We start from the raw sequence: 12661 nt of genomic DNA on the forward strand, positions 1-12661 counted from the left end.
GTCTCTTTTTTCCTCAGTTTCCCTCTTTGCCATTAACTTGTCTTCTATGTCACTCACTCGTTCTTCCACCTCGTTAACCCTCGTCGTTAGGACTTCTAGTTTGGATTGCATCTCATTCAATTGATTTTTAATTTCTGCCTGATTGGATCTAAATTCTGCAGTCATGAAGTCCTTCGAGTCCTTTATGCTTTTTTCTAGAGCCACCAGTAGCTGTATAATAGTGCTTCTGAATTGGCTTTCTGGCATTGAATTGTAATCCAGATTTCGTAACTCTGTGGGAAAGAGGACTGTTTCTGATTCTTTCTGTTGAGGTGAGGTTTTCCTTCTAGTCATTTTGCTCAGTGCAGAGTGGCCAAAAACAAGTTGTATTGGGAAAAGGAGAAAAGAGAGAGAGAGAAGGAAAGAAAAGAGAAAAAGAGAAAGAAGAAAAAAAAGGAAAAAAAGAAGAAAAAGAGAAAGAAAAAGAAAGAAAGGTGAAAAAAAGGGGTGGGGGAAGCAATCAGAAATTAAAAGAAAGAGAAAAAAACAAAACAAGAAAAGAAAAAAAAAACAAAAAACACGGGGGAGTATCTTCTGATTCTGTATATTTTAGTTCCCTCGACTTCCCCTGGAACTTTCCAGTGCTGCTTGGTAAATACTTTGTTTTTCCCCTGTCCCTCTAGCTGGTCTTCTGGGGGAGGGGTCTGCTGTGCTGATTTTCAGGTGTCAGCACTTGGGGGAGCTGCTCTGCCCCTGCCTGGTGCAGGGCTCAGTGGGGGCTGTTCACCCCGTGAGGTCCCAGGAGGAACAACCGCAGTGGCGGGGCCAGCTCTGCAGCCCTGGAGTCAGCTCCCGCAGTAGCTCCGGGGCTCTCCATCTGCAGGGCCTGGAGGCTCCGGGTGGGGCCGCTGATCTGCTCAGCTGGGGCAGGAGCGTCCTTGCTGTCCTGGGGCCTCCCGGCCTCTGCCTGTCCCCGGGGCGCAGGTGCCTGTTAGTGTCCCCGGAGCCCGAGGGCATCCCCGCCCTCCTGGGTCCTGCTCCACCTCCCTGCGGGCCCCTTTCCGCCCGGGAAGGTTGGTGCAGCTCCTGCTCCTCCGGGACGGGGCTCTCCTGTCCTGTGGACACTCGCCCCGGCCTCAGCCCAGCTCCTCGCGGGGCCCCTCCCCCTTGGAGGCCTTTTGTTCCTTTATTTCTTTTTCCCCATTTTCTACCTTGGTAGAAGTGCAAACTCTTCTCATTGTAGCGTTCCAGCTGGTCTCTCTTTAAATCTCAGGCCGAATTCGTAGATTTTCAGGATGATTTGAAGGTTATCTAGGTAATTTGTTGGGGACAGGTGATTTGGGGATCCTACTCTTCCACCATCTTGCCCCTCCTCTCTGGTATCAAAATTATTAAGGAAGAAGTGAAACTGTCACTATGCAGATGACATGATATTATACAATATTATACACAGAAAACCCTAAAAACACCACCAAAAAACTATTAGAAGTAATAAACAATTTGAGGAAAGTTTCAGTATGCACAATTAATATACAGAAATCTGTTGTGCTTCTGTATGTGAATAACAAGGTCTCAGTCAGAAATAAGAAAACAACACCATTCACAATTGTACCAAAAAGAATAAAATACCTAGAAACAAACTTAATCAAGGTTAAATACCTAGAAATAAATTCAATCATGAGATAAACTTAATCAAACAGTACAGACCTGTACTCTGAAAATTATAAGACATTAATTAAAGAAATTTAAGGGGACACAAAGGGAAATGTATATAATGCATGCTTGTGGATTTGAAAGAATAGTATTGTTGAATTGTCCTTGCTATCCAAAACAATCTACAGATTCAGTAAAATCCATATCAAAATACCAACAGCATTTGTCACAGAACTAGAACAAATAATTCTAAAATTTGTATGGAATTACAAAAGACCTTGAGGAGCCAAAGCAATCTTGAGAAAGAAGAACCAAGCTGGAGGTATCACAATTCCAGATTTCAAGATATACTATGAATCTGTAGTAATCAAAACAATATGGTACTAGCACAAAAATAGACACATAGATCAATGTAACAGGATAGAGACCCAGAAATAAATCAATGCTTATATGGTCAATTAATCTATGACAAAGGAGGCAACAATAAGTAATGATAAGTCTCTTCAATAGTGCTGTGAAAACTAGACAGGTATGTGCAAAGGAATGAATATGGATCACTTTCTTATACCATATACAAAAAATAAACTCTAAATGGATTAACAACCTAAATACCAATCTGGAAACCATAAAACTCCCAGAAGAAAACACAGGCAGTAATCTCTTGCACATTGGCCTAGATATGTCTAGATATGTCTCCTCAGGCAAGGGAAATAAAATCAAATAAATGATTGGGACTACAGCAAAACGAAAAACTTTTGCACAGTGAAGGAAACTATCAACAAAGCAAAATGCAGCCTACTGAATGGAAGAAGATATTTGCAAATGATATATCTGATAAGGTGTTAATATCCAAAATATATAAAGAACTTACAAGAATCAACACACACACACACACACACACACACACCTTGATTAAAAATAGGCAGATGACCTGAATAGATATTTTTCCAAAAAGACATTTTAGATGGCCAATTGACACAGGAAATATATTTAACATCACTAATCATCAGGGAAATGAAAACCAAAACCACAATGAGATACCATCTTCCTGTCAAAATGATAAGAATAAAAAAGACAATAAGTACCAAGTGTTCACAAGGATGTGAAGAAAAAGGAAGGCTTGTGCTCTATTGGTGGAAATGAAAATTGGTGCAACCACTGTGGAAAACAGTATGGAGGTTCCTCCAAAATTTTAAAATAGAAATATGACATGATTCATTAATTCCACAACTGAGTCTCAAAGAAAACAAAATGCTAATTTGAAAAGATATATGCACTCCTATGTTTACTGCAGTATTATAAATAACAACCAATATATGAAGCAACCCATTACTAGATGTCCATTAATAGATGAATAAATAAAGAAGGTGTGGTATATATGTGCAATGGATTCAGTCACAAAGAAGAATGTGATCTTGCCACTTGCAAAACATAAGGATTTTGAGGGTATTATGCTAAGTGAAATTCATCAGACAAAGTCAAATATCATATGATTTGACTTATATGTGAAATCTAAACAAATTAAAAAAGCAGAAATGACCCATAAAAACATAAACCAAAGACGGATTCCAGAGTGGAGAGAGCTGGAACAATATACAAAATAGGTGAAAGTGAGTGAGAAGTACATGTTTTCTCTTCGTGAAATGAGTAAGTTATGGAGGTGAAAGCTACAGCATAGGGAATTAAATCAATAGTATTATAATAGCTATACTTATGATGAGCATAGCATAATGTATAGAGTTGTCAAACGACTACATTTTCACCTGAAACTAAGGTAACTTGTATGTCAACTATACCTCATATACATATATGAAAAAAAACTTTTAAAAGCTTATGAGTTCATTTTAATGTGTTTTTAAAAATTATAACTGTTATATCAAATACACGATATCAGAGAAATTGCTTAAGAAATGGCTAAATTATAGAAGTATCACAATTCCAGGCTTCAAGTTATATTACAAAGCTGTAGTGATCAAGACAGTATGGTACTGGCACAGAAATAGACAAACAAAAAAACCAAAACAAACAAATAAAACAACAACAACAAAAGAAATAAACAAACAGCTCAGTATAACAGATAGAAAAACCAGAAATGAACCCACAACCCATAATGATAAATTAATCTGTGATAAAATAAGAAAGAATATCCAATGGAAAAAATGCAGTCCCTTCAACAAATTGTGTTGGGAAAACTGGACAGTAACATGCAAAAGAATGAAACTGTACCCTTTCTTACACCATAAACACACGCAAAAATTCAAAATGGATGAAAGACCTAAATGTGAGCCAGGAAACCATCAAAATCTTAGAGAACATAGGCAGTAACCTCTTTAACATCAGCCAAAGCAACTTTTTACTGTATATGTCTCCTGAGGCAAAGGAAACAAAAGCAAAAATAAACTACTGGGACTACATCGAAATAAAAAACTTCTGCACAGTGAAGAAAACAATCTATAAAAGTAAAAGGCAGCCTACGGAATGGGAGAAGATGTGTGCAAATGACAGATAAAGGGTTAATATGTAAAATCTATAGAGAACTTACCAAACTAAATATCCAAAAAAAACCAAATAATCCAGTTAAGAAATGTGCAGAAGACATGAAATAGACAATTTTCTAAAGAAGACATACAGATGGCCAACAGACACATGAAATGATGTTCAACATCACTCATCATCAGAGAAATACAAATCAAAACCCCAGTAAGATACCATCTCATACCTGACAGAATGGCTAAAATGAACACAGGAAACAAAAGGTGTTGGCTAGGATCCAGAGAAAGGGAAACCTTCTTACACTGTTATTGGGAATGCAAACTGGTGCAGCCACTCCGGAAAACAGTATGGAGTTGTCTCAAAAAGTTAAAAATAGAAGTACCCTATTATCCAGCAATTGTGCTAGTAATTGTGCAAAGGATACAATAATACTAACTTGAAGGGATACGTGCATCCCAATGTTTATTATGGAAAGAGCCCAAATGTCCATCAACTTTTGAATGGATAAAGAAGATGTGGTATGTTTATAAAATGGAATATTACTCAGCCTAAATAAAGATAGAGCTCTTGCTATTTGCAACAATGTGAATGGAGCTAAACTGTATTATGCTAAGCAAAAAAAAAAGTCAATCAGAGAAAGACAAATATCATATGATTTCACTCATATGTGGGACTTAAGAAATAAAACAAATGAACATAGGAGTGAGAAAAGCAGAAAGACACACAAACCAAGAAACAGACTGATGTTTAGTAGAGGGGAGGTGAGTAGGGGAATGGGCAAAATAGGTGATGGGGAGTAAGGAGGGCATTACTGGGTGATGAGTACTGGGTGTTCTAAGTGATGAATCACTAGATTCTACATCTGAAACTAATATTACACTGTATCTTAACTGGAATTTAAATAAAAATTTGGAGAAAGGAAAAAAACAGATACTTGAAAAAAGACAAAAACTTTCAAAAGTGGGGAGGGAAAGAACCAAAAGAAAATATTTTTTGAAGGGGGAATAAAAGAAATGGCTAAGTGAAATGAAAATATTAAAGGATTTAAGAGTGACTCTTCTTCTTAATACTTCCTATTTACTCATACTGCATAATACTTTTGATAGGACTTGTCATAATTTGACATAAGTATTTATTGCTCCTCTCCCCAGAATGTAAGCTCCATTAGGGTAGATGGTTGGTTGTTATTTATGTATTTATGTATGTATTTATGCATGTATGTGTATATATATATATATATATATATATATATATATATATATATTTATGGCTGCTATACTCCCACAACTTAGAATAGTATCTGGTAAGTAGTAAGAGCTCAATACATAGTTACTTAAAGAGAATGAGGAAGGGACATAGGATGGGAGGGATTGACAGAGAGAGGGAGAGATGAAGATCAATGTATTTGACCAATTCACAGAATCAATTTTTGAGCTGGAAAGAATCTCAGTGCTCTCATTTTACAGATAAGGATACTAATGTCCAGAAAGGGCTAGTGAATTATCAAGCCACACTGGCAGTCATGTCAGAGCCTAGATCCAACCCATGTAATTTAATAAGAGGTTGGTGAACTTCTCAGAACACCAATTTCTAGGCAGTACAGACAAATGAAGTCTTATTACTTCTCATAACAGATCTCAAAATGATGAAAGTCTATAGTTAAGATACTGATGGTTGCTTCATTCAGACACCAATAATCATGACAGAAAAAGCAAAGCCAGAAAAAAGGTGAATAAGAAAACTAGGATTTTTCTGACTCACTGTTTTAGAGTATAAATATTCAACAGTATATTCATGATGAAAACAAAAGCATTACCTCCAAGGACCATGCCAGCCTGACAGCACTTTCTAAGGCGACATGCTGGGCAGTTTTTTCTGCGGATTTTATCAACAATGCAGTCATTTCTTCCAGCACATAAATAGTTATGCTGCCCTAAAAAACAAAACACAAATAAAAGTTATCTATGATATCTAAAGACCATTGGAAATTTTATGCACTGACAACTTAAAAAAACAAAAACAACAAATGCACATCAAGTGCATTAATGTCTCAGCCAGCCTCTTGCTTGCCATAAGTAAAAGCTGGTGATGCTCCAAATCTATTTAAAACGTTACTTGTGTCTTCAGGAGCCTTAATGAGATGAACACAATTTATAAATCGATTTGAGGGCTCCTTTAAAAATCTTTTGCACAATATTTCTGTGCATCTTCTTAATGGTGTCAATATCAGATTGCCCTTAGACCTTTCTATCATTTCAAGATTAACTACATGTTGTTGAGAAGTATTAGTCATGTAAAACAGTCAAACTGTAGTAAACTTTTTTCTTTCTGACATCTAAACCTTCAAGAAAACAGATACAGACTAAAGAATTTTAAAAGTCTCTAAAATAGACCTTTTATAAAATCTATTCACTTCATTCTATTGGAAAATCCTGGAACTATCTTACTTTTAAAGGGCCTAACACATGAAAAAAGATGTTACTGATTGTACTGACTTCACTGCCTAGTTTATTTTGGCTGCAAATTAGAAAACACAATAAATGGAAATAATAAAAAGGTAGAACAATTTAAAACAATGAGAAATATTGAATGAAAGGGGACAAGAATTATAGAAGAAATGTGCATAAATGTGTGACTCTGGGATCATACGTGCAGGAGAAATAACATATGCTTCAAAAGGTCTGGAATATGAATTTACTATTTAACCATGATGATTTTGAACCACAAATGTGTTCCATTTAATAAAGCATGGAACAATCTAATTTACTCGGATTGAACAACAACAACAAAAAAAACAAATCTCAGCTTAAACATATAAACCTTAATTAACTGGAAAAAAAATTTTGGCACTCTTTATTTTCCAGTAAATTCTTATAACACAGACCTAATCTTTTAACATTTGTAGCTTCCTTATATTTAGGTATGAAAGGTGATTTTAAAGATTATGGAATTCCCTTTAATATTTTGTATTACTCAACATTAAAATCAGATTCACTCTTTTGGCCAAAGTTTGTGGTAAAGGAACACAGAGGTACCTTAAACATTTGCTTAATCAAGCAGGGGAAAGAATATGTCATCTGCCCTTTTTGAAACATGGGGCAATATTACCAAAGATCTTTAATAGAACACCACATTTTTCTCTTTCTCCTTGGAAAATTTTGTATATATATTAGGGCAGAAAAAGCAAAGGGTAATTACTATTACGTCTTTTCCTTTAAATTACATATTCTCTTTTATTTGATGTTCTAGCTGTACTAACATCCTTATATTTCCCCCAAACTCTTTCATGCCTTTATGACTCTCCTCCCTTTTCTAAATACATCTGTTTGCCAAGCTCTTGGTCATGTTTCAATCTGGTCTTAACTGATCCCAGAAAGGCCTAGACATTTCTTCTGTGTAGCCAAATAAACACTCCATGTTTAATAATGTTTAATTTACTATTGTAAATACTGCTTTTCTGTTTCGCCTAAGTTTTGTGAAGTTAAAAACTAGGTCTTTTGTAAATCTTGTGTTAAATAACAGTTCAATAAATATTTGTTGAATATATGTGTACTTAATTATACTTAGTGCTTCACCTATAGCTATAACCATGATTTACTCAACAATATAAACTCGATAGTAATACTTCACTTATTGTCACATATAGTAAATTTTTTAAAAATCTCTTGCTCCAGATTTTTATTTACCAACTTTCAATGTTTTTATACAGAATACTTGTTAATTCAACAAGTTTCTTGCCTTCTTATATTAATAGACCATGAGTTAGTCTTTAACAAGCTTATTTTTTATAGTTTTATTTTTTATTACAATTCTTAAAATTCCAGTATAATTAACATAGTGTTATATTAGTTTCAGGTACAATATAGTAGTTCAATGATTCAATACATTACCCAGTACTCATCATGATAGCGTATTTTTTTTTTAATTTTTTATTTATTTATGATAGTCACAGAGAGAGAGAGAGAGGCAGAGACACAGGCGGAGGGAGAAGCAGGCTCCATGCACCGGGAGCCTGATGTGGGACTCGATCCCGGGTCTCCAGGATCGCGCCCTGGGCCAAAGGCAGGCGCCAAACCGCTGCGCCACCCAGGGATCCCATGATAGCGTATTTTTAATCCACCTTTATCTATTTCATCCATCCTCCTTCCCACTTCCCTTCTGGTAATCACCGGTTTGTTCCCCATATTTAAGAATCTCTTTTTCCCTTTGTTCATCTATAGCAAGCTCATATTTAACATCTACCTTTGCAAAGACAGAAGTTATTATTTATGAAAAATTTGTATTTAATTACCTGAAAAAGAGATTATTGAATGGCTATACTTAAATAGTATTTCCAACTGTTCTCTGTATTTAATATATTAATATAACTTCAAGTTATGTTAAAGGAATCATATTTTGTGAAAATAAAAGCACTATTAAAATGTGACTAGGTCATTTTATATCCCTAATGATTTATTAAAATTTTAGATACAGGAAAAAAGTTCATTTTGTTTGAAATGAAATCTATTATTACCTACAAAGAGATTTACCTTTAAGATAAGAATTCTATATTATTTATGTTGCCTTATAAGCCCAAGTAAACACATTTCACTTAGGTTTGAGAGAAGTCACTTTTGCATACCTTTCTTTGAAAGGGAGGGGGAAACGTAGTAAAATGGCAGAAGAAATGAATATATATGTCTAACAGATAAAGAACAAACAAGAAAAAGTTGGTATGGTGTGACTCATGAAGCACAGGCTTGAGGCAACATGAGCTGGTGCTCATGGAGGCATCCCTTCAACCACAAACACATAAATGCTGAATAAAATATGACAAAAGCAGGTTGTTTACTTACAGTCTAGAACAAAAAAGTGTGTGTGTAGGAAATTTCAATAAGCCAGAAATTAAAAAGAAAGGCAGAAGGGTAAACTGGAATGGACTGTACAATGGCCAAAAAAAGTTTCAGATCAGATACAGGACCTAGGAGCCAAGTCCTGGGCTTCAACACTCACAAGGGGCCAGAATTTGTGGCCTCAGTCCCACTGGGGGGACAGCATGGGAACTGAACTTTATATAAAATGGAGAATCTCAAAAGGCTGTCTTTTCGTGAAAATTGAGCTAGAAAACACTATCCAGACTATGCTGATAAAGCCAGGAATCTGCCCAAAATTTTGGGTGGGGAGAAGAGCCACCCATGACTAAAAACAAAATATGCTAAACAAAAAAATCTTGGCCTCTATGAGAGGTGATTTTTACTACCACATGATGTATGAATCTGTGCCAAGTAATAAATACTGGTCTGGGACCAATAAAATTCCTTAGAATCCTGGGAAAGCCAAATGCAAAAACTCAGGTATGTACATATGCAAAAAAAGAGAGATCTGTAAGAGAATATCTATAGAAACAGTATTTGTGGGGCACCTGGATGACTCAGTGATTGAGCGTCTGCCTTTGGCTCAGGGTGTGATCCTGGGGTCCTCGGATCAAGTCCTGCATTGGGATCCCTGGAGGAAGCCTGCTTCTCCCTCAGCCTATGTCTCTGCCTATCTCTCTGTCTCTTGTGAATAAATAAATAAAATCTTTAAAAAAAGAAACAGTATTTATAATAGTCCCAAATTGAAAACTCAAACAATAATCTATAGCATAATGTATAAACAAACTCTTTTATTGATTCAATGCATTATTATACAGCAATGAGAATATCTAGCCTATGCAAAAATGTGGATGGGTCCATAAATATAATATGTAAAATAATAAATGGAGAAAAACACTGCATGATTCCATTGATATAAAGTTCCCAGACAGGGAAAACCATTTATAATGTTAGAGATTGAGATGGTAGTTACATATGGGGAATGACTGGAGGGTGCAATAGGTTTTCTGGGAAGCTAATGATTTGTAAATTGTTTGACCTGAATAATAATAGTATAGTTTCATTTACTTAATGATAATTCATTAAGCTTTACACTTCTCTTTGAGCACTTTCCTAAAATATGCCAATAAAAAGCTTTTTTAAAAATATTTTATTTATTTATTCATGAGAAACACAGAGAGAGGGAGGCAGAGACATAGGCAGAGGGAGTAGCAGGCCCCATGCAGGGAGCCTGATGTGGGACTTGATCCCAGGACTCGGGGATCACTCCCTGAGCCAAAGGCAGATGCTCAACTGCTGAGCTACCCAGGCGTCCCAAAAAGTCTTTTCTATTTCTTTTTAAAAATAGTTCCACCTGAGAGGATAGACTAGAGGACACTGATCCAACAAAGGGAGTTCTGTGTAGGGCCAATCATTTGAAGTTCAGAGACTGAGCATAGAAGCAAGGAGTGTCCAGAAAGAAGAGAGATATCACCTGCATTATAGGATTACAGTTGAAGCTTTCCAGTGAAATATCCCATGAATCCCACCAAGCATCCTGCTAGAGAAATAGCCATTATAATCATCCTCCAAACACAGAGAAGTCCAGTGATAGTCACATATGCACCTGCCAAATACAAATGTGTTCCTCCTTTTAACCTGGGCTTTCTTCCTATGCCTTGATATTGAAAAGGTCAAAATTAGCTATTAAGGGATTTTAGGAATGTGAGTATGGTAAATACAGAAGGTGATCTTGTTGGTTCTTGCAACTTCAGGCCCTAACCAGTGGGCCTAAGCTCTAGCAAAGAAGAAACTAAGTTAGGTGAGAATTTGGGATTTGGATTTTCATGCTGTCCTGTGTATTTTGATCACTGAAATGAGACTGTGCTTTTGTTAAAAACTATGGGAACGGACCAAGATTTCATAGAGAAGATGAAACAACAACTAGACCATAGGTGTGCTGTTGTTAGAGGTCATGCTGACTGTTGGCATTGTGAAATACACACACACACACACACACACACACACAAATATGAACATACATATAAAAACAATAACAGAATTATTTTAATACTGTTACAAATAAAATTGGAAACTAGTGCTTCTCAACTAGAGGCATTATTGCCGTGTTCCCATACAGGGCAAACCACCTCTGGAATGTTCTGCAATGCCTGGGGACCATTTTGCTTCACATAACTAGGGGCAGGTGCTACTGAGGACAGGCCAGGGATGGGATGCTCTGAAGCTCCCACAATGCACAGGGAAGTCTTAACAACAAAGAATTAATGGGCCCCAAATGTCAGCAGTGCCAACATTGAGAAATCTTAGTGTAAACTCATGATTGCCTCACTTTTTTAAAAAAGATGTGTTTTCCAGGTTGGTCCACTAAAAATGCCTAGAAGAAAACACAACTACAGCAGTAATAAACAGTGGTATCCAGAGTGCTGTCTAATATCATTTTGATCTGAAAGGAACCAGAACTCCTTGGAGGAATGGCTATCTAGGACTGTGGCAAGAAGTGTACAAATTGAACCTGTGATACTTTGTTGTAATAGAGTTGGATGTTATTGAAGGGTAATGAAATGGTGTTAAAGCCACATTGACCAAAAACAATTTGAACATCAAAAAGAATTTATTTCTAGTGATTAAAACATACTGCCTATATAAAAAGCCATTAGTACACAATGACATGTAAGAAAGGAAAGAAAAAGAGTAAGAAACAAAACATACTCACTGGAAAGTAGTGGAGGATACTAAGGCACAAATTCATTTCTCTGAAAATTGATAATCAAAGGGAAATAATCAAGCATCTTCTAGGCCTTCCAATATTTTAAGATTACTAAATTATCTTTTGGAAGAGAGAAAGAACTATAAAAAAGATTTACATGATAAAATCAGAAGGAATAAGAGAAGTAGAAAATCACCCTTTTGCTATCCCTAAGGAAATGATGACCGCTTGTCAAGTCTGAAAAGACAATTAAAATACTCTGATTTTCAACTGCATATCTGCATGATGCCACATTTTCTTCATATGCTTCAACCAAAACAACATATTGCAACAGGCTGACTGCAGGCACAGATATGAGATGCAGCTGCGTTCTATTAAGGCAGACATTAAAATGACTTGTAAAAATGTATAACAATGTCATACTTTTCATTATAATTTTTGGTCTGGAAAATTAACATCCAATGGGTTTGCTATTTTTTAAATGACTAAGTTCCAAAAAGTTATTTTAAATTTATAATATGATAAATATTGACAGATGTAATCCACATAATCAAAAACTCTTCAGGCTCTCAATACTTTTTAAGCATGTAAAGAAAAGAGGTCATAAGACCAGAATGTTTAAGAACCACTGGCCTGCACATGATCCTTATCAAAATGTTTAACCTGAATCTAACTGAAAAAAACACAAAACAGAAAAATCTGGATTGTGTGAATTTCTACAAAATGGCTGGCCTGGACTCTTCAAAATTGTCAATGTCCTGAAAGACAAAAAAAGTGGGAGGATCTTTTTAGATTAAAGGAGATGAAAGAGACTAGTTCACCAAAGGAAATACATAGTTCTTGATAGATCCTTCATGAAAAAAACAACCTATACAGTACACCTTGAGAACAATTGAGAAAATCTGAATATTGAGTATATATTAGATAATATTATTTTATCAATATTAAATTTTCTGGTGTGATATCAGGGTTATAT

At 35.7% G+C, this 12661-nt stretch overlaps 1 protein-coding gene across 2 annotated transcripts in view; it reads right to left on the reverse strand.

Annotated features, from left to right (window-relative positions):
- PGR (progesterone receptor) overlaps positions 1-12661 on the reverse strand; it is a 108568-nt gene that overhangs the window by 63102 nt on the left and 32805 nt on the right. For both annotated transcript variants that reach the window (XM_072726281.1, XM_072726282.1), the window contains exon 3: positions 5942-6058. In XM_072726281.1, the coding sequence (XP_072582382.1) occupies positions 5942-6058 (117 nt within the window). The remainder of the gene's footprint in view (positions 1-5941; positions 6059-12661) is intronic.

This window comes from Vulpes vulpes, chromosome 11 (genome assembly GCF_048418805.1).
Source record: "Vulpes vulpes isolate BD-2025 chromosome 11, VulVul3, whole genome shotgun sequence".
Taxonomy (NCBI): Eukaryota; Metazoa; Chordata; class Mammalia; order Carnivora; family Canidae; genus Vulpes; species Vulpes vulpes.